Source organism: Centropristis striata, chromosome 18, assembly GCF_030273125.1.
Source record: "Centropristis striata isolate RG_2023a ecotype Rhode Island chromosome 18, C.striata_1.0, whole genome shotgun sequence".
In the NCBI taxonomy this organism is placed as follows: domain Eukaryota; kingdom Metazoa; phylum Chordata; class Actinopteri; order Perciformes; family Serranidae; genus Centropristis; species Centropristis striata.
The window spans coordinates 3,788,415-3,815,137 of NC_081534.1; the positions used below are offsets into that span (position 1 = coordinate 3,788,415).

The 26,723-nt window shown below is 38.3% G+C and overlaps 1 protein-coding gene across 1 annotated transcript in view; it reads left to right on the plus strand.

Moving 5' to 3' along the window:
* The first annotated feature begins 796 nt into the window (after window positions 1-796).
* syndig1l (synapse differentiation inducing 1-like) overlaps window positions 797-26,723 on the plus strand; it is a 61,597-nt gene continuing 35,670 nt past the window's right edge. Inside the window, exons 1-2 of the mRNA XM_059356828.1 lie at window positions 797-1,200; window positions 10,178-10,841. Coding sequence (XP_059212811.1) covers window positions 10,332-10,841 — 510 coding nt within the window. The 5' untranslated portion in view covers window positions 797-1,200; window positions 10,178-10,331. The remainder of the gene's footprint in view (window positions 1,201-10,177; window positions 10,842-26,723) is intronic.

Genomic DNA, 26,723 nt, shown 5'->3' on the forward strand with positions numbered 1-26,723 from the left:
AATAGGACTTGTAACCGGAGGGTCGCAGGTTTGAATCCTTAGGACTGACAGATCAAGGATCAAGGACTTAGGTGCCCTTGAGCAAGGCCCCCCCACTGCTCCCCGGGCACAGATATGTGCTGCCCACTGCTCCTAGGCATGGTGTGTTCACTGGTGTGTACAAAGGATGGGTTGAATGCAGAGGACAAATTCACTGCTCACTGCTCGCTGTGTGTGTGTGTGTGTGTGTGTGTGTTTGTGTGTGTGTGTGTGTGTGTGTGTGCAAAGCTGTGAGCTCTTTTTACATTTTTGGACATACTGTACCATAACATTCATCAACATACCATAACATATTTTTTGCCATACTACAGTATGACTTTTTAAATTTCCATATATACTGTTTTTTATTTTTATTTTTGGACATACTAAATTGTTGTTTATTTTACACATCTTTGGACATACTATACCTTCACCCATCAACATACCTACTGTGGCTTTCTTTTTATTGCTGTCTGGACAATACTTTGCCATTTTTTCAATCCACAATCATAATCCTAGTCAAGTTTAATGAAACCTATGTGGTAATAATCATGTTTTGTTGAATATATATATAGTTTCCAAATAGCAGCTCCTACTGTATTGGTCCAATAACTCATTTAAGGGGTAAAATATTTGTAAAGACGGGGCTTTGAATGCTGTACATACTATCTGGTGCTGATTTGCAGGGAGAAAAAACGTTGCTCGCACATTGCAAGTACTGAGTGAAAGTGAGCGCATGCATGCAGGGCGGGTGGACGCTGCTCTCTGTGCGCGCACTGCGAAGCGTATCGGACTCTCCTCCTCTCTCCAACCGCGCCTGCCTCTCTGAACCTCCCCGCGCCAGGATCCATCTCTCTCCCTCTCCCACAGAAGGGGTTTTAACTTTCCGACATTCCAGTCGGCTCTCAAGGTAAACGCTTTATTGGAAAGGGAGACCTTCATCTCACTAGAGGAAAGAAATAGAGAGAGAGAGCGATAACGAGACTGTGACGGCGGCGTTTTTTTTGCCGAGCGGAGACCTGTTCAGCCCAGAAATGATTGGCTATTTCTTTCAAATGAGAAAGTCTGAGAAATGTCTTTTTCCTTGGGCGACACCGTCAGCACCCCAGCCATAATGTACAGGCGGAAACAAGCGAGTGTTTGCATCCTCCAAACAATATTTGGATTGTCAAGAACTCAAAGGTAAGGACATTAATTCATCAAAACTGGTCAGATTTTTTAGTTTGCTTTAAATAGCACACGTTATGATCTGTTTCAAAGCCAAAAAACGTGTCATTATATTTGTCTAATGCTGGTGAGTAAATTGTCTTTACGCAAATTATGGTTTCACATTTACGCACATGTTCTTCTGTCAGTGTTTTTATTAGAAATAAGTGTCGCAGCGCAGTGTGTGTTGTGATGGAAGATGTTGATAAAGAACTCTGCACACACTTTCCACCTGCGCCTGCTGGAGCATAAATACCATCATCTTGTCTTTGGATGTGTTATGATATGAGATATGCTTTTGGCATGAAGTCATCAAGTCACTCTGTGGCTCTGTACTGTAATAAAGCCTCGTGTGGAGATTAGTGAGAGTTCTTGGTCAGAGAGTGCGTTTAAGAATATTCTCACCCTGTAAACAAAGACAGCCAAGAAAAAAAAGCCAAGAGTGTGAAAAGGAGTGGTTCAGTGTGTACATGCAGGATGATATTATTATTATTTCCCTGTAATATTTTTTTATTATTATCATCTTCATGTTATGCATGCAGTAAGTTGTTGTGTAAGGTGATAAAAGGGATAAATGTTGCAGCCAAGATTTAGCAGCTTGGGCAAAAATAAAGAGGCACGCAGCAAGGAGCTTATGCCCTTTCTCTATCTCTAACACACACACACACACACACACACACACAGAGCTATCAATTCCGAACCTTCTCCCTCTGATCTACCCCTGGTGTCTGCAACAATTGGGACGGCAAAGGCGATGTCAGGTCTGATCACTGCTTGAACTGCAGTCCTAACCGATTGTAAAGCCTGAGCCAGAAAGTAACTGGTTTTCTACTAATGGCTTCAGCTTTTCTTTTCTTTCAGACTCAATCGACTACTCATTCATTTTGTCCGACAGCATAATATGTAACCTTTCTGCATTAAAATGTCTAAAATTGATCAGACCTATCATACATTTTGTTGAGTTGTGTACTTAAATTATCCCAATGTCCCCAACAATGTTCAGGTCTGTAATTGGAATCAAGGACATGATCTGTCATGCGTCATTATTTTAATTGTCTGCCGGAAGCTGTCAGAAATTGACTTTCAATCCAGTTCAAAGCCACACTTTAATGACACACTTGGTAATTTTTAACAATATAATTTAAACAGATGAATGATTTCAGTCATCGGATGATTGGATGTTAAATTATCAGAGAAACAAGCTGAGCAAACGTTAGTGGCAGCTTGGCCTGCAGTCCCTCTGCAGGTTTACCAAAGAGACTGGTAGAAACACAGATTTTTAAGGTGAAACTGCTTTTTTGAGCGTTTTTACCAAGTTTAATCACTTGGTCAGTTTGTCTTGGAGAGGAAGAGACCCCTGCTGATAGTTTGGCTCCAGGTAAAAACATCCTGAACTAGATCTTGAGGTATCAGAGAAAAAGCTGAGAAAACATTGGCAGGCCATCTGCTGATGTGTCAAATAGCATCAGAGAAACATAGATTTTTAACATGAAACTGCTTTATTCAGTGTTTAACCCCACCTGGTCAGTTTTTTACCAAGTTTAATCACCTGGTCAGTTTGTTTTGGAGAGAGAACTCCGCTGATAATTGGGCTCCTGCTAAAAAACCTCCAAAAACAATGAAAAGTGAAGGAATTCAAACATCTATCCATCTATCCATCCATCCATCCATCCATCTATCTATCTATCTATCTATCTATCTATCTATCTATCTATCTATCTATCTATCTATCTATCTATCTATCTATCTATCTATCTATCTATCTATCTATCTATCTATCTATCTATCTATCTATCTGTCTATCTATCTCTCTGTCTATCTGTCTGTCTCTGTCTGTCTGTCTGTCTGTCACAAATAATCCACTTTATAGCTAGTCTACATACAAAACAATAACCACATTTTGCGAAATAATGGGAATAATGTGCAAGTATTTTCCTAGCATTATGGAAAGCATAATCTATAACCAAATGTAGATTTATTTACCATTATACATTACACACTGTGCAGCATATTGGTGGTTTGGATGCTAAATTTGACAGCATTAAGTTAAGTTTTGAATTGAGCTCTATCTATCTATCTATCTCCATCCATCCATCCATCATCCATCCGTCCGTCCATCCATCCATCTATAAACAGAAACAGAAATAGAAACAACTTGCTCGTCCTCCATCAGCTCATGGAGAACATGATCAATAGGCAACGAAGACAACCTATCAGAGCCTGCATCTCACTAACAACAAACCACTGGAGCAACAGTGTACGTGGCTGCTATTGACTGCAAAAGTCCCATTTAATTATTCAAACACATGTGGCTGAGATTTTCAAAGGAGGATTTACACATCAAGGAACGCTTTTAATCATCTGATGGAGGTGTGTAAAAAAACACTAAGCCAAGTGATAAGAGTGTGGCGGTGCACAACAGGAGACAAGGGTCCAGAGGAGTCCTCTGTAGAGGGTTCCTTGCTAAGGGTTTAATGTTTTATCAGCTCTGCAGATAGATGTGTAGACGGAGGGGACAGACTATCAGCAGTGGCTGCTGACACAGGAATAGGATTCAGATTAATTTCAAGTGGATTATGACATTTTACACAGTCTCCTTTGATGATAATAGTTCGTAAAAGGATCAGTCAACACGGTTATAAGCCCATTACTCACTTCATCCCTTTCTGTTGCTTAATCTGTCGGTTGGACTTTCATGTGCTGAGGCCAGAGAGTAAGGTTCACTGATGAATGTGCTCTGGGATGTATTTTCCGCAATGAGCTCTCCCGATGTGCGATCATCAATAACTACCTGGCGTTACCTTATTATGCACATTATACGCCAGCCACAGCTTCCAAAATGAAATTACAGAAAGATGAAGTTGTTGTTGTCGAGTGCAGTGAGCAGATCTCAACATGCGGTATCCAGGAAAAAAGCTGTTAGAGACACAGGCTGGATGGAATGGCTTGGTAAACATGGCCGGCAGATAAGACACATTGGTATTCAGCTGCATCTCGCCACGCTGGCCTCCAGGCCCGTCTGATAAAACCCACTCCCCGCTTCAGGGTCAGAGGTCTGGGGTTGATTGGCAACGGGGCTGACACAGGGAAATAAAGTGTGCTGACTGGAGTCTAATGGGGTTGAAGCGCAGCGGACGTATCAGCGTGGCTGGCATGTTAGCAATGCCACGGTCTCATTCACCTGGATGCTTACAGGTTGTTCTCTAATCTATTAGCCCCTTGTCAGACACCTCTGGGCTCGCTCACACACAGCAGCACTGCAGCACACAGGCCCGTGCCTGTGCCATCTCTGTCATGCTGGATTGTTTTCCTCGCACACAGCGTTTGCTCTGCCTCATTCGCTTTCAGCTGTACCTCCCAGCTCTTTATACCCCCCAGCTGCTGCTGTCTACCAACATTCCCAAAAGCACTCAGCCAGAGAATCGCATATAAGTATGATCTCTCTCTTCTCTCTCTGTCTCTTTTGTTTCTCTCTCAAACACCTCCACCCACTCGTACGCACGTATATTTACTCACAGCCGTCCATGCACAAAACACAAACGCCCACAAACAAAATGTGCGCGCACATAAACACGCAGATTATTTCTATGACTCTCCACTGATTCGGAGGTGTCCTACATTGCTCACTAAAATAGCTTATTCACACTTAAATTCCCATTTGCTCAAGCCCCTCTCTGCACTAACAACGCGGCAGTATTTGGAAGCATGGCAACACCAAAAAAGATTTCTCAGAGCACCCCTAAGTAATGACACGAGAAGTAATCCGCTGTCAGCTTGTAGTCTTTGTGCAGAGCAGAAGTGTTACAGTGGCAGAAACTGGGAAGTACTTGGAAGAACACTTATTATGGCTCTATGCATGACAGCCATTGGATCTGGTTCCACGTCAGAGAGAGTGAGTTCATTAGCATTGATCTGTTTGTGATGCCCTTCACTTGCTGGAGAGAAAACAAAATGGTCATTTTTGTCTCTGCCGTCTGCCATTGTGAAGAACTCTGAAATATTTATCCGTTTTTTGGAAGAGCAACATCCTGTTTTGTGCTGCTGAGGCAATATGTCTGAGCTGCAAAATCCCACCATCAACACTAAACCGTGTGGAAGTAGCTTGTCCTCTCGCAGGCTGTCTCATTTCATTATAGTAATCGCAGCGGAGCCTCAGTATTAATGCTGTAGTGTTTTATTGATGTTAAAACGCTATTTGTAGCCCCTTCAACTAAAGTGGCTATCCTCTGATTTGAAAAATATGCTTTCTGACATCCTAAAAACTCACAAGGGTGTGTTATATAAAAGCTGCCTTTGACACAGAGTTGGAACCAATGAGTAGAAAGCAGTACAAATTAAAAATGTGGTTCAGTTTTGATTATTCGTAAAGCCCAACCAGGGCTGTGGTCAAAGGGAGGTTGAGTGAAATGACCCGGAAGTATCTAAGTGACAGCTGGTCGAATTCTCTAAATGGTAAGCAAATGTGCTTCATTGCTTCCTGTCATATCTCCTTTAGCGTAGTGTACAATGGGCCATTCTTTTCCAAAGGAAAGGAGATAATGCAACAATTTATTGCATCAGCAACATTTAAAGTTACGCACCATTGACTTGCATATTTTGCATACATTTGACATTTATCAGGGCTGCCAAATGTTTTAGTTAATTTGGAATTGGCTTTATCAGTGAAGTTGGTGCATTTTTTCAATCAGGCTATTACTATTATCTGAAGGCAGCAGTAACTGGAGTGATGTTGCGCACTATGAAGCAACATACAGCAGATCCACTGGTTACATTTTGTGCAACTAGCACCAGAATGTGGTAAAATCAACAACAGATCAGTGCTAAAATACACATTAAACATGTTGGTTTGATTAATTTTTCTACACAGTTTCTTACACACATCAACAGGTGTGTTGCAGACACTTTGACATATTGAGTCAAAATAACCTAAAGTAAGTTTGGCATGTTCCAGATATACTTAAATAGATTCACCTGACTGCAATCTTCCTGCATCACTGGGTTCATATAAATAGAGCACAATGTGTCCTGTTGTGGGCCACAGACTGTATAAAGAATGGACGAAGCATCACCATAACATCCCACTGTATGAAAGTGAAGTCAAAATATTGCAGATTCAGAGTTGCCATCATGCACATTTGGAGTCTCTGCAGTTGTAGTAGAGCTGCAGTGTCGAGATCCCGCCCATTCAACCGCCCAACACATTGTAAACCAATTACACCTGTCAATCATGATGTTACACTCTCATTTTATAGCATCAAATAAGTAATTAAAAGCAAAATCATCCAACAAATACAAAAACAACTGTAACCATTGTTGGGATGAATACATTATTACATTTACAGTTTTTAACCTGTCTCATGTGGCATCTGTCTGTACTGCAGCCAGCCACCAGGGGGCGATCCAGATGTATTGGCTTCACTTTTAGGAAGCTGTCATGCTTTGAGGTCAAGAAAAATAATTAGGAAAATACATAGGACATTACCAGCCAACTCAGCCAATACAGCAGCATATCATGGGTAATTTAAGGACACATTAACAAGGCAGATGCCACCACGGGGCGTGAACCTGCATGCAGAGTATGCAACCTCAGCAAATGCTCATCTTTAATTTTTTTATGAGAACTTCTTCATAACATTCATACAGTACACGTACTTTCACTCAACTGACTCAAGAACTGCATGAGTGTGCGATCCCTGGAGCTATATGTGGACCAAAGGGCGCACTGGTGTGGAACAACAATGTCAGCACATTCAGACGCAGGAGGTCCAACAGGGAGGAACCATGAAAACTTTGTCGGTTGTCCGGTGCTTACTGAGCTTCAGGAAGCCTGGGAGCATGGGGCTTGTGTTTTATTCATGGGGCAGAAAACATGAAAAGTACACCAAACAAAAAAACCTGACGTTTGGGGAAATGTGGGGGCGAAAGAGAGATTTAGAGAGAATAAAAGAACTGCAACATAAATCTGAAATGCAATCTAAGAAGAGGTGATGATTACACTGTAAGTGATAGATTAAAAGAGGGTTAATCTTTGTATGACAGACAGTGCTGCATACAAAAAAAGAGTGGGATTGAAACACATTGCAGGTTATCGCAGTCAGTATCTTTCATCTGCCTGCTGGGAGGCTATACAAGGGTACAGTTCCATTACATCCCATAATATGAAGCATAATAAGTTGAAATAAGGAGGACAGATCTTGATATTTTCATTACTTGTCCCAACCCTCTTGTGGAAAACCACATATATTGGTTGTCGGTTCTTTTTAAATTAATATATGACACAGAATGTAAAGGTTAAACAAAATAAAGATGAATATTTTGTTCGCTGAATATAAATCAGCAGAGGTTTCAGACCATGATTAACCAAAAGGATAAAGGAAATATATGATCGTCCACGAAACGATTAATGTATAAGTTATTAACCTGTGCACCAACAAGCTATTATCCATATCCACAATGCTATTTGGCATTATGTGTAATCTTGTTGTGTTCAATTGGAAATACCCTCTCTTTAAGCATTTAGAAATAGTGCAGTGAGCCAGAAATGCTCGATTGGGGTCAGGACCCCAAGAAATAATCTGCTTTTGGCATTTCTATTTTAAACGCAGATTAATCAGACAAAGGTTAAGGGTGACAGCTGAGAAGCAGAGAACTCTGGGTTATTTTTTTGCAGCGTGGAAAAAAAGCAGGGAGGGGAATATAATTTACTTTTTATACTTGTGATAGTTAAATATAGAAATACATTGTTTTAGAGCTGATTTAAGGCTATTAATAAGGTGGCAAGCACCACAGGGTGTCCTCTGTGGCCCAGACACCCAGAGCAAACATTAGCATTCTGCTGTATAGTTGGCATTAGTATTAAAAAGATCAGTGGTGGCTTACTTATGAACTCTGAAAGGGTGTCAACATCTTTTTGTAATGTTCTGACATTATATTGAAACATTTAAGACCCTGAGCTCATCAGCTTAGTGGTTAACAGACAAAATTTTTTATTGATAATTTAATCTTAGCAAGGCGATGTATCAGAGTGGGAATGTATGGAAGCAAATAACCGCCAGAAAGATGTTAATCCTATCAGCAACAGAAAATTAATCACTACTGCTGTGGAAAACTTTTGGATAATCTCCACTGTACTATACACTATAGTATAATTTTTCAATAATTTAATGTAATTTTGGAACATAGCAGTCCAGTAGAGACCTGCGTTTGAGCTTCAGAAATTTAAACTAAAGACGTTTAGTTAAACTAGCAGAAATAAAGATCACGTCGATGTTCCTTTTCGTTTTCTTTATTATTAGACATCAATTTGCCTAGATTCAGCGGGGAGAACACTTGTCCAATCTTAAGGGCTGCTGAAAAAAGGTGTCCCGTCTCCAATAAAGCCCTGTGTCCGCTCTGAGTTTTTCTCTCTGTGTCAGGGCGTATTTAACTATTCTGTAAATCAGAATTGTGACAGCCCACAGTTAACATATGGGGCACGCTTTCCGTGCATGCGCACTCTGCTACTACTCATACTGTTTAAATTATGCTCCCAAACACCTCTAATATCTGACAAATCCCAGAGCCTTATAGCACGTTATTCCTGGTTTAAACTGGACAGGAGGTCAGACTGGAGCCTTTAACTAAAGCAGAAGAATTACGTTAAAAGTAACAATAGAATATACCACTTGTAACATAAAATATACTACACAACACTACTTATCATCATGCAAAACAAGTTGGATTTAGCGCCATGACACAGTCGGCACAGGTTGCTAATGTAGGCTTCTTTGTTTTTCGCCATAATGTGTCATAATGACAAAAGCGAGTTTGCATTGATTGAGAGACCACTAGCAGCAGAACGTACTCACTGTGCATTTAAAGTAACATCATATTTATTCAGCTTATACACTATGTCCCAACATCACATAGAATCTGTAACCCTTGGGCTGAATTATTCACCGTGGGAGTCAAGAACATCATCAAGGTCCTCATTTCATCTGAACCTACAGACACCCGGAGCTTTCTTACATAAAGCATGCCTAGTGTGCTAAAATGTTTAAGTGTTAAAGTTAAGTGTTAAAATACCAATCTGTGACAATGCAGTGCAATCATTTTCTACCACAACTACTGAATACTGAAGGTTGACAATAATTTGAGTTGATGGACCTGAAAAATTTTACTTTGAAAACCATTTATCTCAACTACTGTGGTCTGGATTTCCCTCACTGAAATTTCCAATAGTTGAGCTCAAACTCAATAACTTTCAAGTGGAAAAAATGATTTTGCTCAGTCTCACTTGGTGAAATTCAGACACTAGAATTGACCCAGTAATGAGTCAGTTTCACAGTTGTGTGTTTAGCTGCTGAAAAGATTCACATCTGTACGGCCATTAGGGATTTTTCCCTAAAAAACTGGCCATCTTACTGCCAACTGTGTTTTTGATGCTTTTGATTTTCAACCTTTTTCTTGACTTTTATCATCTTTATAAATTTGCAACCAATGCCAAACTAATTGCAGCAAAATGTTAGCCATAGATTTATACAAATGTGGAAGATTACATTATGCTGAGCGTTCGAGTAAAGGAAGGCTTCAACTGATTCACATCAGAAAGTGAGGCTGATGACACCTAATAGGGCCCAAACAATGGTGCGATAACAATCAAATTATACTATATTAGATGGCAACACTTTGATGTCTCGCGGTTGTACTCTGGTATGTGTATGTGTGTGTGAGTTTATGTGTCTGGAGCTAGGGAGCAAATTAAACTTAATTGAATCATCTGCAGGGTGCTGCGTTTGACAGGCGGGATGCTGTAAAAGTTGTTGCTGCTGAAGGAATGACAGCTAAACTTTGATCTAATGTGAGCAAGTGTTTGGTAAAGTGTTACTTGCTGCTGGATGTCAAATAAAATTGTCCTTCCAGTTTTTATTTTGCATCTAAAAAATCTCCCTGTCGCTGTTTGTTTCCTTTCTAGATCGCAGATTGCTGAATGTTGAATGCCATTTACACCTTTGCTGACATCAACCCACGCTATTGAGGAGCGTCTTATTTCACCTGTTACTTTCCAATCTCCTTGCAAGAGCTAACGTCACTGAGAAACTCCACCTGATCAACTTTCACCCGTCGCCATGGAGAATCTGAGTGAGCTCCAGAACCCGCTGTTGGACAAAAACAGTAAGCACATGGTCAACGGTTATGGCGGCGACTTCCCTAACAACCAGTATCAGGAAAACATTATCAATTACTTTGCTGGAGGAGGAGGTGGAGGAGAGGGAGGAGGAGGAGGAAAGGTGAATAACGGCAACGTAGTGAGCGGAGGTAGTTATAATACCAACGGGAAGATGAAATCTCAGCAGCTTTTGGACGCCACCTCGCTGCATCTGGCGGTAGAGGCCTTCTACAGACCCAACTTCATCCTGTACAAGGAGGACAGCGGCAGCATCAAGGCTAAGGAATACAAAAGCGAGTGCTGTGAGACCACGTTCACAGAGAAGAAGGCCAAGGAGGCGTCCAACACGACGGGGACGGAGACGCCCGGCACCGAGGACCCCCAGGCAAAGCTGCTGGAAGACGGCGAGCACATCAAGATCCAAACGGTTTCCTATGAGGTGGAGGAGGAGGAGTATGTGGAGTATGAGGTAAGAGAGAACATGCATGAGTGAAATAAAAGAGGAAAGCACAGATATAGAATAGGACTACACTGTAAAAAATAATCTGTTAAATTAACGGTAAATTACCGGCAGCTGTGGTTGCCAGAACTTCACCGTGAAAAATACAGTGAGTGAGTTTTCTACTGTAAATTTAAATGTGAATATCAGCAAAAACTGTAATTTAGACTGAATATTCTCGTTATTTTTAGGGTAGTTGTGACATTGTGACATCATGGCATTTCTCCATTAACTTTACATGAAACTGTTACATTTTTACAGCAAAACTGTGTGGTTCCTACAGTTCATGACAGTAAAAGTAAAAATTGTGCTATTCCTTGATTTACGGTAATTAAAAGTGTCTACTACAGTGATACACAATTCTTAATTTTACGCCCCATTTCTGATGCAATTTTACAGTGTTTTACTGTCATTTCTACAAACATTTTTTACAGTGTAGAGTGGATAAGTGTTTTGACAGCTTTGAAGAGGGACTGCTGGCTAGTTAGCTAGCTCGCGCTGTCATCCACCAGAATAACGGTTAGACCAAGTAATGCTGCTGGCCACCAGTGACAGAAGTGTGCATGGATTGATCCAGAGACGTAACTGTCTGTGGATTGGTAGTACAAGGAAAATGAAGCACCAGCAACCATTTTTTGAAAAGCTGATGGCCGTGTAAACCAGTAGTTCTCAACCTTTTTGAGTCGCGACCCCCAATTAAACATGCCCGACCCCCGCTCACTGAACAGAATCTCACACGCACAGTTCAGATCATACAAACTCAGTTGATACGACGAATTCTGGACAAATAATAAAGCAGACAACAACTAAAACATCTATCTGACCAAAATGACCAAAAAATGACATCAAATTAAGCAAAAAGGGACTCAAATTGACCACAAGATGATAAAAAATGACCACAAAAAGACACAAATTGACACAAAAAAGACACAAAATGGCCCTAAAAGGAAACAAAATGACCAAAAAAAAGACACAAAATGACCAAAAAAAGGAAACAAAATGACCAAAAAAACACACAAAATGACCCCCAGAAATCATCTCGCGACCCCAATTGGGGTCGGGACCCCAAGGTTGAGAATAGCTGGTGTAAACAATTGAACCAATGGGCAGACAGTGAAATCCAGCCTTTACTGAGCACATAACTTTAACATTTATAACTTTTATTTTAGAAATAATTCAAACCTGTTCATGAGAATATGTTATGATTTAAATGGAAATGCCAGTGCTATTTTTATTCTATTGCTGTGGAAGAAATTAACAAAGTTTGGATTTTTTTTTTAAAACAAAACGTTTTTTATAGCTAGTTTTGTAATATTCAGTGTCAAATTTGATCATTTTAATGTCAAAAACTTGTGTGTAGCACCTAACCTAGAGTTTTGTTTCGCTATAAAAGTTAAAAGGTCTGCACTTTTATAGTCTTTGTGACCACTCAAAATGCTTTACATTACAGAAGGCGTTCATTCATCCATTCATACACATGTTCATACACTTCGACACGAAGGGACCAAACCGACAACCTTCCGACCAATGGGTGACCGCTTTACAAACTGATCACCTAAACAAAACAGTACATACACCATCAAGGACGCTAAAACTCTCCAAAGAGATCCATACAGATGAATGATATTGCAGTTTAGAAAGAGATTTTAAGGCAGCTAAGGTAGAAATTTGTATTATCTCAGTGTTTTTAATGAAAAGCCCATTTCTGGCTCATGTGTCCTTCTACCTGTAGACCTGTGTGTGTTTGTGCTGAATGAGAGAAAGAGCGAGCACGCTTGTGTCCCTGTGGTATTTGTACACTTGTATCATCACATGATTGGGCTCCACGCCTGAATCAGACTGACATTTTACTAACCACAAATCCCATTTGATCCACTGACCTTGGCCTCAATTCCCAACTCTAGTAAAATTTCAGCGTCAGATAATAATAAATCACCAATGCCTGGCTCACCAAGGGATATTAGGTACTACAGTACTACAGCATTAGCCACAGTATTTTCACTCTCAACTGGTGCTGCCAATGGCACAAAGCACTCTAAAGGATTTAGGGGATTGGACAGGCGAAAGAGGGTGTTGAGTTCGACCAGTGTCTTGCAAGAGCTAATAGACTGAATGGACTGACTGCCACACACCCATAAGTCTGCTAGAATTAACCTGGATTGCTGTGATAAACATGTAGCTGCTGAAATGCAACGTGACATGGGTACATATAGCCCCGGAGGCTCTGCAGAGAGAGTGCATTTCACATCATGAATAAAGAAAAAAAAACAGTTCCTCACTAACTTCACTCACAAACAGAGATAAGGATTGATATGCAGATGACAAAGAGGAAATAGCCTAAATAAATTATTACTTCTATCACAGAGGCTATGTGTTCAGTGTGGTTTGTCCGTTTTTTGTCCGTCTGTCAGCAGGATTATAAAAAAACTACTGGTCCAATTTTCATTACATTTGTTAGAGGGTTGTAGCATAGGCCAAGGAAGAACATATTACATTTTGGAATGTACACAATAAACTGCCCTTAGAGTGCGTAACTACACTGTAAAAAAGGTTTGTAGAAATAACAGTAAAACTCTGTCAAATACATCAGAAATAGGGCATAAAATGAAAAATTGTATATCACCATATTAGACACTTTTAATTACCGTAAATCAAAGAATAGCGCAAAACTTTTACTTTTTTCTGTCATAAACTGGAAGAAACACACAGGTTTTAGGTAAAATATAACATTTGCATGCAAAATTTATGGAGGAATACCATGATGTGTGAATGAATGACACAATTACCCTAAAAATAACAGGATTATTCAGACTAAATTACAGTTTTTGCTGATATTTACATTTAAATTTAGAATAGAAAATCCACTCACTGTCATTTTTACGGTGAAGTTCTGGCAACCACAGCTGCCGGTATTTTACTGTAAATTAAACAGATTATTTTTTACAGTGTAGGCAAAGCTAGACAGATTAGATTGAAACACTTATTAACATACTCCTATGAGAGGACAGAACACACAAATTGTTTTTCATGGGTGTTTGTGCTGCATTCATGTGATCTCATGTGAAAATTTGTTTCTCGATTATATATCATGGCTCACCTACACATTGTTTAAACATTCATTCATTTATTCATGCATTCATTATCCTTAACCGATTATCTGCGCTCCGATCCCAGCCGACACTGGGTGAGAGGCGGGGTTCACCCTGGACAGGTCTCCAGACTATCACAGGGCTGACACATAGAGACAGACAACCATTCACGATCTCATTCACACCTACGGGCAATTAAAAGTCACCAATTAAACCTAAGCTGCATGTCTTTGGACTGTGGGAGGAAGACAGAGTACCCGCTGACGTGCAGAGAACATGCAAACTCCACAGAAGAGCCGCAGGCCGGAGTCGACCCTCTAGCTGTGAGGCATGAATTTCACATCTACTCAGGTCTTGGATTGACTTTATATGTACTAGGGCCATATGAAAAATTCACTTTGTGTCTCGTGTGAACACGTCATTAAAGTTCATGAACACACTGATGTTGAAAGTACAACTTTGCAACTTGGGAAATGATGCATGATGAAAATGCACCCTTGCCCTTGGCGGAGGTCTGTGCTCTCTGAGTGCAATTCTAATGAAATCATCAGCTGGAAGAAGCCCTTGTGGATAGCGGTTAACTTAGAGTTTTATGCTACAAAACAGTGTATACAAGGACGCTAAAACATTCCTATCGAAAAATTGAATGGGTTTTTCCTTGGCCTATGCTACACCCTTCCACCAAGTTTAATGAAAATTGTGCCAGTATTTTTTCCCATAATCCTGCTGACAAACAAACAAAAGATTACATCTCTCCAAAAACATAAAGTCCTTGGTAAAGGTAAATACTTTTTTTGATACGATAAAGTTCTTCCTGCTCACATTAGTGAATGTAGGTGGATTCGCACAGAAAGAGACCAGATAAGTTAGATACAATGTTATGCAGCAACTGGAGGCTCCTCTTAGCTGTTCAAAGGTTAAGTGAACACATTACCATATTGTTCATATGTTTCCACATGCTTCCTGGTCACAAATGAACAAGCACATAAAAAAAGCATAATCAGCCCCCTCAGCTAGAGTGGAGATACAGAGAGGAAAATTCACAGTGGGACTTATTATGTAGCCTCCCAGCAGTAGACCATTGACACCACAAAGAGCAGGGTGTCTCCACCATCCTGCCCACAGTTTGACACAATGCAAAGACCTCAGCAGAAGAAAGCCCCTCAGCTGACATGTTGCCGTTCTTCCTGTTCAACACTTAACAAGACATTTCTGCAAATCTGAATTGCATGTTAGCAAATGCAGAACAATTCACCTTCCCATCGTTTTGTTATTCAAACATCACGTTTCTCTCCTGAGAGGTTGCACTTAACACACTGAGGGCAGAATATAGTTTTGTGGGTTTGTTTGGTAATAATATTAATCAGCTCAAAGACACCCTGTGGAGTTTTCTTGTAAACAAACAAAGGTTATGTGTACAAATGCATTGTGTTTATCCTTGAGCCCAAACAAACGTGTTGTATGCTTTTCCTCCTTCATAAAACATGAGGCATGAGTATCTTCATTTGTGTAATATTTAGATACATATTTGCTTGCTTGCAGCGTTTTTACTGCCTATGCTTTGCACATTTCTGTCAATAACTGCTTATTAGCAAAATAGCGTGAAACCCATATCAGGAATATGGATTGTGTTGCGCACAAAAACCAACAGAATCGGGCTTGTAGCCGGTCTGACAGCTCAAGGACTGATATGCTGATATATATAAACTGAATCTTAAAAAAGTTGACTTTTTATTTTTATTTTAAGGCAGTTTTTTTTTTTACAGAATGCTACAAATCAACAGGACTGTACTTTATAATAGAGTTACAAATTTGCAGGAGCATCTGGTTCTGGAAGTAAAAGTCCCACACAGACAATGTTATGTGACTATAGAAAAAGAATAACAATATAATTAAGATTCCCAGTCAAATCAACATAGCAGGACAGTCAGGGCAGCGGCCATTTTTATGTGTAATGTTGCTATGGTAAAGAACTTTTGTTCTTTTAACCCTTTGATGCACAACATGGGTCTAAAGTGACCCGACTAAGTTTTTATATTCTATATCTTTGCAATAAATTAATTTAATCATTCAGTATTCCAGGTTTTCCTCAATTAACTTGTTTTTGATCATCATACGTCCTAATTTTTTGTTTTAATTTCTTACTTTTTGAATAAAAACTCTTTTGTGTTACTACACTTCTAATGCACAAGGTCATTTTAATATTTTTTAATAATAGAAATCTATTTTTCTTCATAAAGTATGAAAGGAAAAATGGATATAATGATCTGTTGTAATAAAAAAAAAGATATTCAAACACCCAGCCAGCATGAAATAACATGGGAAATGAATGAGGGTCATTTTTGACTCATGTTGTGCATTAGAAGGTGTTTATATGTTGAGCATCAAAGGGTTAAAGCGAGCTAACTCATACTATTTCTATGGACAATGCAGTGCTAAAACCCATTCTGTTAAAGAAATGTCTATATCTTGTCATAGGCACTCTCCTCAATTCAGAGTGACCTCTGACCTATTTAGAACTATTGGACACTGACTCAACCTTTAGTAGCTCTAATCTTTTCAGTTTATCAGACAATAACAGCCAGCCTCCAGGGTCGACCTGTTGCATTCGTCTCTTCCCATCTGTGTTCTGTGCAGACAGATCGGAGCTTCTTGGTTTATGCAAAGCCAACGTACGCATAGATTTAGGAGCCATATTTGGCAATATTTTGATGAATCTGACCCCCAACAAAAGCATAATATTAAACCATATCTACCACGGCTGAGGGACTGGGGGTCTGGCAGGACTGGCTCTCACTGTACTGTGATACTCAGTTGATTATTAATGTAATTTCTTCTTCTTTTCACCTTTCACCACAGCAAACAGTTCAATGCCCGCTCTACTCTCATTCTGCAGCTTATTCTATAGCCTTATTATAACTCTATACTAGCCTCATTCTAAAGCTTGGATGGGCATGAAACTCTCAAGGTTAAATCATCAAAAAGAATAAGAACTGTGTTACAAAACACATGTTTTTTTGATTAAAGGTCAAGTCAAGTTTATTTAAATAGCAATTTTCATACGACGGGCGTAAACTCAATGTGCTTTAACAAAAAATCATACATGACAGAAATATACAACACATACACTAAACATTGCATTAACATTATATATAAAACAGATTAAATAACTCATAAAATAATGTGACATAAATATAAAACATAAAAACATAAAATACAGAATAAAAAACGAGGGTAGAGTAGGGTAAGAGGTAGTGGTATTATCATTGTTGCAGAAACAACAATAGTACTGCTTTTAAAATAGTCTTTTACCCTTTACCTAACTAAAAGCTTGAGAAAAAAGATGTTTTTAGTCTGCTTTTAAAGGAAGACACTGTTGTAACAGACCTGAGTTCATGTGGTAAAGAATTCCAGAGAGTAGGACCAGAATGACTGAAGGCACCATGAGCTGCATTAGTGTAATGTAAAACCATGATCAACACCATAACATCAAGGAACATTTAGGCAACATTTTAGATAGATTAGATAGACAGATAACATTTTTAGATAGATTATGGTGTTGAGAAAACAAAAAAATCACAATGTAGAGACTTAATCACTTCATTTTTTAATTCTGATCCCACTATGGCACTATTTATGACAGTATTTTTTTCTCAACTGTAATGCCAAAGTGTTTTGAATTCAACACATACACTGTAAAAAATGTTTGTAGAAATAACAGTAAAACACTGTCAAATACACCAGAAATAGGGCGTAAAATTAAAAATTGTATATCACCGTATTAGACACTTTTAATTACCGTAAATCAAAGAATAGCACAAAACTTTTACTTTTTTCTGTAATAAAGTGAAAGAAACACACAGTTTTGCTGTAAAAATATATCATTTTCATGCAAAAATTATGGAGAAATACCATGATGTGTGAATGAATGACACAATTACCCTAAAAATAACGGGAATATTCAGTCTAAATTACAGTTTTTGCTGATATTTACATTTAAATTTAGAATAGAAAATCCACTCGCTGTAATTTTTACGGTGAAGTTCTGGCAACCACAGCTGCTGGTATTTTACCGTTAATTAAACAGATTTTTTTTTTACAGTGTACTCATACCTAAATGACAGAATAGCTAATTTGCCATCACTCACAAAATGACATATATGACCATTGTCTTTAACGTTGTGAAACAGTTGCACAGTTGTAGTTTTGAATGCCTGGTTAACATTGTAAAATCTTTGGAGTATGTTCCAAAACTACTTGGTTTGTTGTAGACAACGAACATGGTTTGGTTTAAATGTGTAGACAGTTAAATTACCTAGTGACCTGCTGTTGTTTTTTGTTGGTCCATTTGAATTCAACATACAGTACAGGCCAAAAGTTTGGACAAACCTTCTCATTCAATGTTTTTCCTTTATTTTCATGACTATTGACATTGTAAATTCATCAAAACTATTAATGAACACATGTGGAATTATGTACTTAACAAAAAAGTGTGAAATAACTGAAAACATGTCTTATATTCTAGTAAGCAAAGGGTGGTTACTTTGAGGAATCTAAAATACAAGACATGTTTTCAGTTATTTCACACTTTTTTTGTTAAGTACATAATTCCATATGTGTTTATTCATAGTTTTGATGCCTTCAGTGAGAATCTACAATGTAAATAGTCATGAAAATAAAGAAAAACGCATTGAATGAGAAGGTGTGTCCAAACTTTTGGCCTGTACTGTAGCTCCAAATTGCCTCTTCTCCATATCAGTCATGAGCGAGGCTCATGGGTATTATTATTATTATAGCTCAACTTTTGTCCAATTTGATTTGATTGAATTTACCTCCAGCAGTTCAGTATATGCCCGGTGTAATGTGGGTGAGTATGTGCGTTTGTTTCCAACCGTATATTCCCCATTTTAGTTCAAGTGCAGTGTTTCAGATAAATGACAGCAGAACACTGAGTTCACCTTCTAAAAATCTTCACTTGAAAACTCTTCTATTGCAGTTTAGTTGTTCTTCAATCTCTTTTTCTCTTCACGAAGGAGGTACAAAGAAAAACAAGTGTTTAGGAGTGTAGGCTTCGTCTGAGGAGGGTAGGATTGTCACACACTGCTTTTATTTCCAGGCAATTCAGCTATAATCTAAACTGTTCAGTTCTTCATAGTTACACAGCAGTTTTACGTGTCTGCATCGATGGATGGGGGAATTTTAGGAAGCTTTCTCTTTGAGGAAAAGATGGTGTTGCACAGCATGATTTTTATTTTGATTATGGGTGCCATGTGACAGTGGGGGGCCTGGTGCAGCAGCACTGTCAGCTCAGGAGCAATGAGACATGAGAAGGCAACATTTGCTCTTATTGTAGGTGTGATGGCAGTAAAAAAGAACAAAATGTCTTTTGAAGGTGTTGCTGATTATTACGTCCTTCGACAGTGCTTATGTTTTAGGTGGGTTTCTCCTCAGCTGAAGTATGACCTGCCACGCAAAAATGATGTGATTTACAGACATTAGGTTATGAAACAAGAGGCATTTGTCTTTTTTGGTCAATTTGTGTCTTTTTTTGATCATTTTGTGGTCCATTTGTGACTTTTTTGGTCATTTTGTTTCTTTTTTGTGTCATTTTGTGTCATTTTGTGTCTTTTTTATCATTTTGTGGTCCATTTGTGACTTTTTGGTCATTTTGTTTCCTTTTTTTAGGTCATTTTGTTTCTTTTTTGGAAGATCTGAACTGTGCATGTGAGATTCTGTTCAGTGAGTGGGGGTCGCGGACAACATGCATGTTAAATTGGGGGTCGCGTCTCAAAAAGGTTGAGAACTAGTCTACAGATTTGTCATGTTTCCACTGCTTTACTCAACTCACCAGGTCCTTTAATGCCAGTTTTGTTGGCTGCCATTTTTTTTTTTTAATTTGGGGCAAGTGAATAATATAAAAAATCACTATTAACTGTAGCTTGGCCATTTAAAATGGCTTTGTCACAACCAACAATTAACCAGTGTCTGATATCAACACGCAAGGCACCTTTTAACAACGCCCATCCGGGTCTCAACTAACATAATATAAATCTATCTGCATCAATATGAGACGCTCTGGTGACATAATGTAGTATAGTGCTGGTGGCACGTTATGTGTGAAAATTACGGAAGACTTTCACCCAGAATAACAGGGTTCGTGTCCCATGTGAGAACAAAAGTAACAAAATATAAAGCGCAAGGACAGGGTGGTTGGATGTGTCAAATATAACTTTTAGTCAGGAAAATCACTGTTCATGACTACTGAACTCATAAAGGTTAACTTCATTTATGTAACAAACTTAGTTATTTTAAAGCAAAAACCAAACCATGATATTTTTTCTAAACTTAACCAATAATTTTGTTGAATTTACGACCTAAACCACAAGTTCCAGAGATTTAAACACTGTAATGGAGCCTCACATTTGTATGCCTGGACACCCTGTACATTGAAAAGTGACACCAAGGGAAGCTGACCAAGAATCCATATGTGACGAGTTGGGAATGAGAACTGATTTTGTACTTTGCTGAGAGAGTAGTCTTAGAGGATTGGATGGTAAGGTTTTTGATAGTAGAATAGTGTGAGGGATTAACATGAAAAAGTAGGTGATGATCGTAAGAAATTATTTTAAAAAATGAACTCAAGCCATTATAAAATCAAAGTTTGGTTGAAATCCAAATAATGATCTTTTCCTAAACTTTACCAAGTTATTGTTTTGCCTAAACATACCTAAATGTTTAATTCACAACTTTCATGTCATATTGTATGTGTGTTTTATACGTTTTGGACGGGTTGATGGCTAATTTCGTTTAACTAGTACTTGTTACTCTGTGCAATGACAATAAAGGTTTCTGATGATTCTGATGGTTTGAATATTTTGGATGTTAGTAGTTAGTATGTTTTTGTCCCTTTAATACAAACAAGTAATTGCATGCTTAATGACATAATTAACCCCTCATCCGTCATTCGGGCGTCTCATGGATCAAATAGGATTCTATTAAATATCTCAGTCTCCACTGAGGAGGTTTTTTACACGTCAAGCTTATTTTGGGGGGTTATTCCTGCACAGACAGCTGTTTAAATCACATAGACATCCCACTGTCTATGTGTTTTAAACATATTTACCACTGCCACCACAATGAGTGAGAAGATACTCACAGACAGACCGGGAGCCTTGATTAATCAACTAACATTGTAGAACTTTCCAGCAGGTGTCTCACTTTTTGGTTTTGGTTTCATTTACTTACTAGTCAGGACTGGTACGCCTTGCCAGTACCATTAGCATGGTTGATGTTTAAGTATCATATGAATGAGTGTATAATTTCATTCATTAATTCTGGGTTTTGTGTTTATGTTTGCATTACAGGTTTACAACCTAATCAACGCCACTGTTTACTTTTCTAATTAACGTCGCCACTAATAAGCTAACTAGCGGTAGGCTATCATAGTGTAACAGCTACCCAGTGTGTGGATGCTTATTGTGTATGTTGAGATAATAAAAATCATAAAAGTGACCGGAGTTGTATCCGCCGTACCTGTCCCGATAACCCTTCCAGAGGGGAGTCTATTAAACTATAGGAGATAGATTAGTAAAAATCTGGACAAACATGTGGTTAATAAGTTCAAAACACATATAGAGCAGAATATTTGTGTGATTTAAACAGCTATGTCTATGCAGAGAAGAAGAGCCATGCAGTATTATGCAGTGAAAGTGCGGCTGTAGATAAAAATATATACCACTTTTGAATAAACTTTGTGAAGTGATTTGCTAACTCAACAGTTTTTGGTGTGACCAGGCCTATAGGGACATCTGTCAGGGAACTGCTGCTACTTTTTCACACTCCACATCTCAACTGTGACTTTAAAGTTTTTAAATCCCTCTTCATCTTGTCTGTGTCTCTTTATATGCAACTCCTCCTTAGTGAGCTGTATTGATTTAATAAAGGAATCACTAAGGTGTAATGGCTTTTGCCTGATTCAGCTGAAAAGCATTCAGCAAGAAAGTTTGTGTCCCTAAAAATTATGTTTTTCACCAATCATGTAGCTTAACTGAATCGGCTTCTTATACGATGCCTAATCCATAATCATCATAATCCTCTGATGTGGACTGATACAGCCATTACAAATGCATATTACACAATATCTGAAATGCTTTTGTCAGCAGTTTTTAACTAGATGGGACAAAAATAGTGACAATGCCAGAAAGTTGATTTATAGCTTCTTAAAGATTAGCAAACTTCCCTTACTGCAAACCAAAACACCTTCTTCAAATAGTGATATGGCAGCAAATTTGTCAAATAAAGTTCAATATTTAACCTGCTTTATTAGAAGGATTATGGTGATTAGAGTTATTATTGTCAACTGCAGCTAAGAATTGTGGGAAGACTTGGCTTTAGGAAGTGACAGAAGGATTTTAAGGAGGTGCTGGCTGTTATGGAAGAAAGCCACTGCTCACCAGGTGTTGCACACAATATGGGAAACAGTGTAAAATAATAAGCTCTAAATCCTCACCAATTTATAAAAGGTCATTAACTCCAGGCAGTACAAGATGTGCTTGTTCTCTCCCTTTAACTTGAACATATTAAGAGGCTGCTGTTTTTAGAATACCATCATCATAAAATAAAAAAACTACTGCAGTGGAACTCAGCATTCTATTTTTTTGAACAGATTTCTTTAACACAGCACAAACTCTCCAATTACCAAAGTACACTAGTCAATTACAGATAGCCCCTGAGGAGGATCAGTACAATAGAAGAGAAATTTCATCAAGGTGATTTAAACTTCATCTCACTACCTGTCAAACCTGAAATGCACTTAGAAAATCTAGTGGGAGCTTTTAATTGTATCACTTGAGAAATATGCAGTGTGCCTCCTGTGATTTGAACCTCTTGTTCTTACTTTAGAGTTCAGTAATAGCTTGCAGAGGGCCAACCTTTTATTCCAGCACAAAAAACAGCCAATTATCAATTCAAGATTTCCTGAAAGTGCTTCTACAAAGTGTATCGTCTTTGTTTAGAACCTTGCCAAGTCTTACATCTCTGAATAACAATTCTTTTCATTACTTTTAAATCATCCGGAGACATATCTGTTTGTATATCCTCAAGTGACACCACTATGTCTTCTACCTTTTTTAATATTAACAATGCAATTTTTCAGGTGCAATATCAGAAAACAACAGTGCATTTGGTAAACAGAGGGTCCGTGATAATAAGTACTGGCCCTGCTGGTGCCCCTTTGCAAGGGGCTGGATCCCTCACAGCTGCAAGGTCACAGTCATGCACTCCATGTTGAAGATTAAAGCTAAGAGAATTTTGCCCTCAGAGGCCGATAACCCTAACACAGAGCTGAAGTCCCTCCGTGTTAGAGGCCTCTGTGCCGGACAACCAAGACAATCTCATCTGTCTTCTTTATCAGCTGCTGCTTTAACAAGTGTACAGTAAGCTCTGCCATACGGACCCCCGCTCCGTCTCTGCGTCCCTCTTTAGGCTGATACATACTCCACAAAAACTGAGAAGTTTGTTCTCTCTCCCAGGGCTGCAAGAACAGAATGATGTCATTTTGTTCTTGCAGCCCTGGAAGAGAGAACAGATTTCTCTGTTCTTGACACATCAACTTTGTTCTTGTGTGGTGTCCAAGAACTAGTGGTCTACAGCAGCTATTCTCAACCTTGGGGTCGGGAGATGATTTCTGGGGGTCGCCAAATCATTTTGGAAGTCAGCTCTGTCTCCACTGTGTTAAAGTGTTCATGTGTTAATGTGTTTTAGTCTTTTTGGCCATTTTATGTGTTTTTTTTGTCGTTTTGTGTCTTTTTTGGTCATTTTGTGTCTTTTTTGATCATTTTGTGGTCAATTTGTGTCTTTTTTGGTCATTTTGTGTCTTTTTTGATCATTTTGTGGTCCATTTGTGACTTTTTTAGTCATTTTGTGTCTTTTTTTGGGGTTATTTTGTTTCTTTTTTGGGTCATTTTGTGTCTTTTTTTGTCATTTTGTGTCTTTTTTATCCTTTTGTGGTCAATTTGTGTCTTTTTGGTCATTTTGTTTCCTTTTTTGGGATTGGGGGGTCGCGACTCAAAAAGGTTGAGAACTACTGGTCTACAGATACAGGTTTTTTAAGGCCGATGCCGATAACGATTATTTTGACATCAGTCTAACTGGGGACTTCCACCGGACGCCGAACAGCAGCGTAGCGAGCCAGCCGTCTACACGCGAGATAATGAGAACACGCGATAATCCTGAACGCGCGGGAGACCGCGAGATCCCGCGAGATCCCGCGATAAACTGTGTGTATAAAGTAAACAACAACCAAAAGCTTACTTTGCTTCTCTGAAGTAGGAAGAACTGTTGGTCTGACCATCTATCCTTATAAAAAGAATATGTTGTGTCATAAATGATTGTATGATGTTCCACTTCAACAATCAGTCTCTTGTCGTTCGTGTCTACAATAAACACTTTATCAGTCAAGAATAAATCACAGGTAAAAAATATTTTATTCCAACTTCATCAGCCACCATGTACGTTCATTGAACTTGAAAAAGCTGAAAAATAAATTTCAAATGTTTTTTAAAAATTAATAAAATAAAATAAATTAAATATAAACATGTATATTAATTTTAAAAATATGTTTATACAAATAAAATAAAAAAATAAATGTATTTATTTATTACTCACTCAATTAGAGTAAATATGTTAAAGGTGCAACACAAAACAAAGCATCATTGTGTAACAGTACAATAATAATTTCATCTCAATTATCTTGTTTTCAAATTCCTCGGAAGCCAGAATTGTATTGAAAATAAAAAATAAAATAAATTAGCCAGCCCTAAAGCAAACCTGTATCCATGTTTATTCTGTCAGATTTTCCAAGCATGAAACAATCATTTTATCAATGCTGTCAGTGCTGCAGTGCCTAAATTATTACAGGTAGCGTTCATGAGTTATGGGCAGACTGCTTCATTTCATGTTGTCTAGCAACAGAATCAGAAAACTGTCGAAGACAACAACTAAATAATGTGTATTGATATAAAATTAAAGTGGCCATCGGGAGGAGGAGGAGGTGGAAGAACTGAGATTTTGTTTGTCAAAAAGCATCAATGTGTCAGATAGCTGACCTGAAGAAGCTGGTCTTGCTGTGTTTTATATTTTTCTGACATTGTGAGATGCAGTGACAGTCCAGGCTGACAGAAGACAGAATACTGCTGCTCTTGGTAAACAATAATAAGCTGAGAGGCTCGTCACTGTGAGTTGTGTCAGGTAGATCTTCTTTATTCTATATCTGGACACTCCTGGCAAGGTTAGAACATCTAACAGCAGAGTATAGTTCCAGGAAGAAGGAGGTGGTTCAACAAGACAGGCCAAGGTCCAGGCATCAGTCTCAAGCCCTCAGCCCTGTGAACGCTGCTGCTAGCCTCTGATCGAGGAGCTGACTGGAGTTAATGAACCAGCAGGAATTGATCGATTTAAGATCCCATTGCCGCACGTCTTCCTCAGGAGTGTCTGGGTTTGCAGACCGCAACTTCTTCAGTATCATGCATTTTTAAGTTATAATCCTTAGGATTACATTTCTAACTGATTTGGCCACCTGTTGAACACCTGTGATTACTGTTGGTAAATCTGACAACATAATTGATAATACGAGACCCAGAGCATCTGAGATGATATGTCTATTCATCATTTGGTGCAGGAAACATGCTTGTTAATATTAATACCGATGCAAATGCATTTATAATTCGCAGATAACCCACACTGTAAAAAAAATCTGTTTAATTTATGGTAAAATACCGGCAGCTGTGGTTGCCAGAATTTCACCGTAAAAAATACAGGGAGTTTTCTACTGTAAATTTAAATGTAAAAATCAGCAAAAACTGTAATTTAGACTGAGTAGTGCCTTTATTTTTAGGGTGATTGTGTCCTTGTAACATTATGGTATTTCTCCATTCATTTTACATGAAAAGACTGTGTTTTCTACAGTCAAAAAGTTTTGCATTATTCGTTGATTTACTGTAATTACAAGCATCTACTACGGTGATATTACATTTTTAATTTTACGCCCTATTTCTGATGCAATTTGACAGTGTTTTACTGTAATTTTTACAAACATTTTTTACAGTGCACGTTACCAGTAGGCTTTTTAAAACCATGTAGAACCTGATAATGTAATAAATTCTCGATAATGTAATAAAAATCTGCACTTGAGTCCAGTGAAAATGTAATAAAACCTGATAATGTAATAACTTCCCGATAATGTAATAAAGTGCATTTCCCAATTATGTAATACACTTTTTACCAATAATGTAATAAAGTATAACACAAAGCACCTTTAGATTTCAAGAAGCTGTTGAATGCATTCGTGTTGTCATGGATACCTCGTTTGTGAAAAACGGATGAACGGGTTAAAAGTTAATAAACATTCAACTTTGACCTGTTGGTGGCGCTAGAGCTCTTGAGCTAGAGTTGATACACAGTATCACCACTTGAACCCAAGTAATGGGTGGTCTGTTGTTAAATTATTACAATATTGGGGAATTATTACATCATCAGGACTTGCGGAATGAAGGCTAACCTGATAATGTAATAACCTCCCATTAATGTTATACTTTATTACATTATTGGTAAAAAAAAAAAAAAAAAGTATATCATTATTGGGAAATGCACTTTATTACATTATCGGGAAGTTATTACATTATCAGGTTTTATTACATTTTTAATGGACTCAAGTGCAGATTTTTATTACATTATTGGGGTTATTACATTATCAGGTTCTACAAAC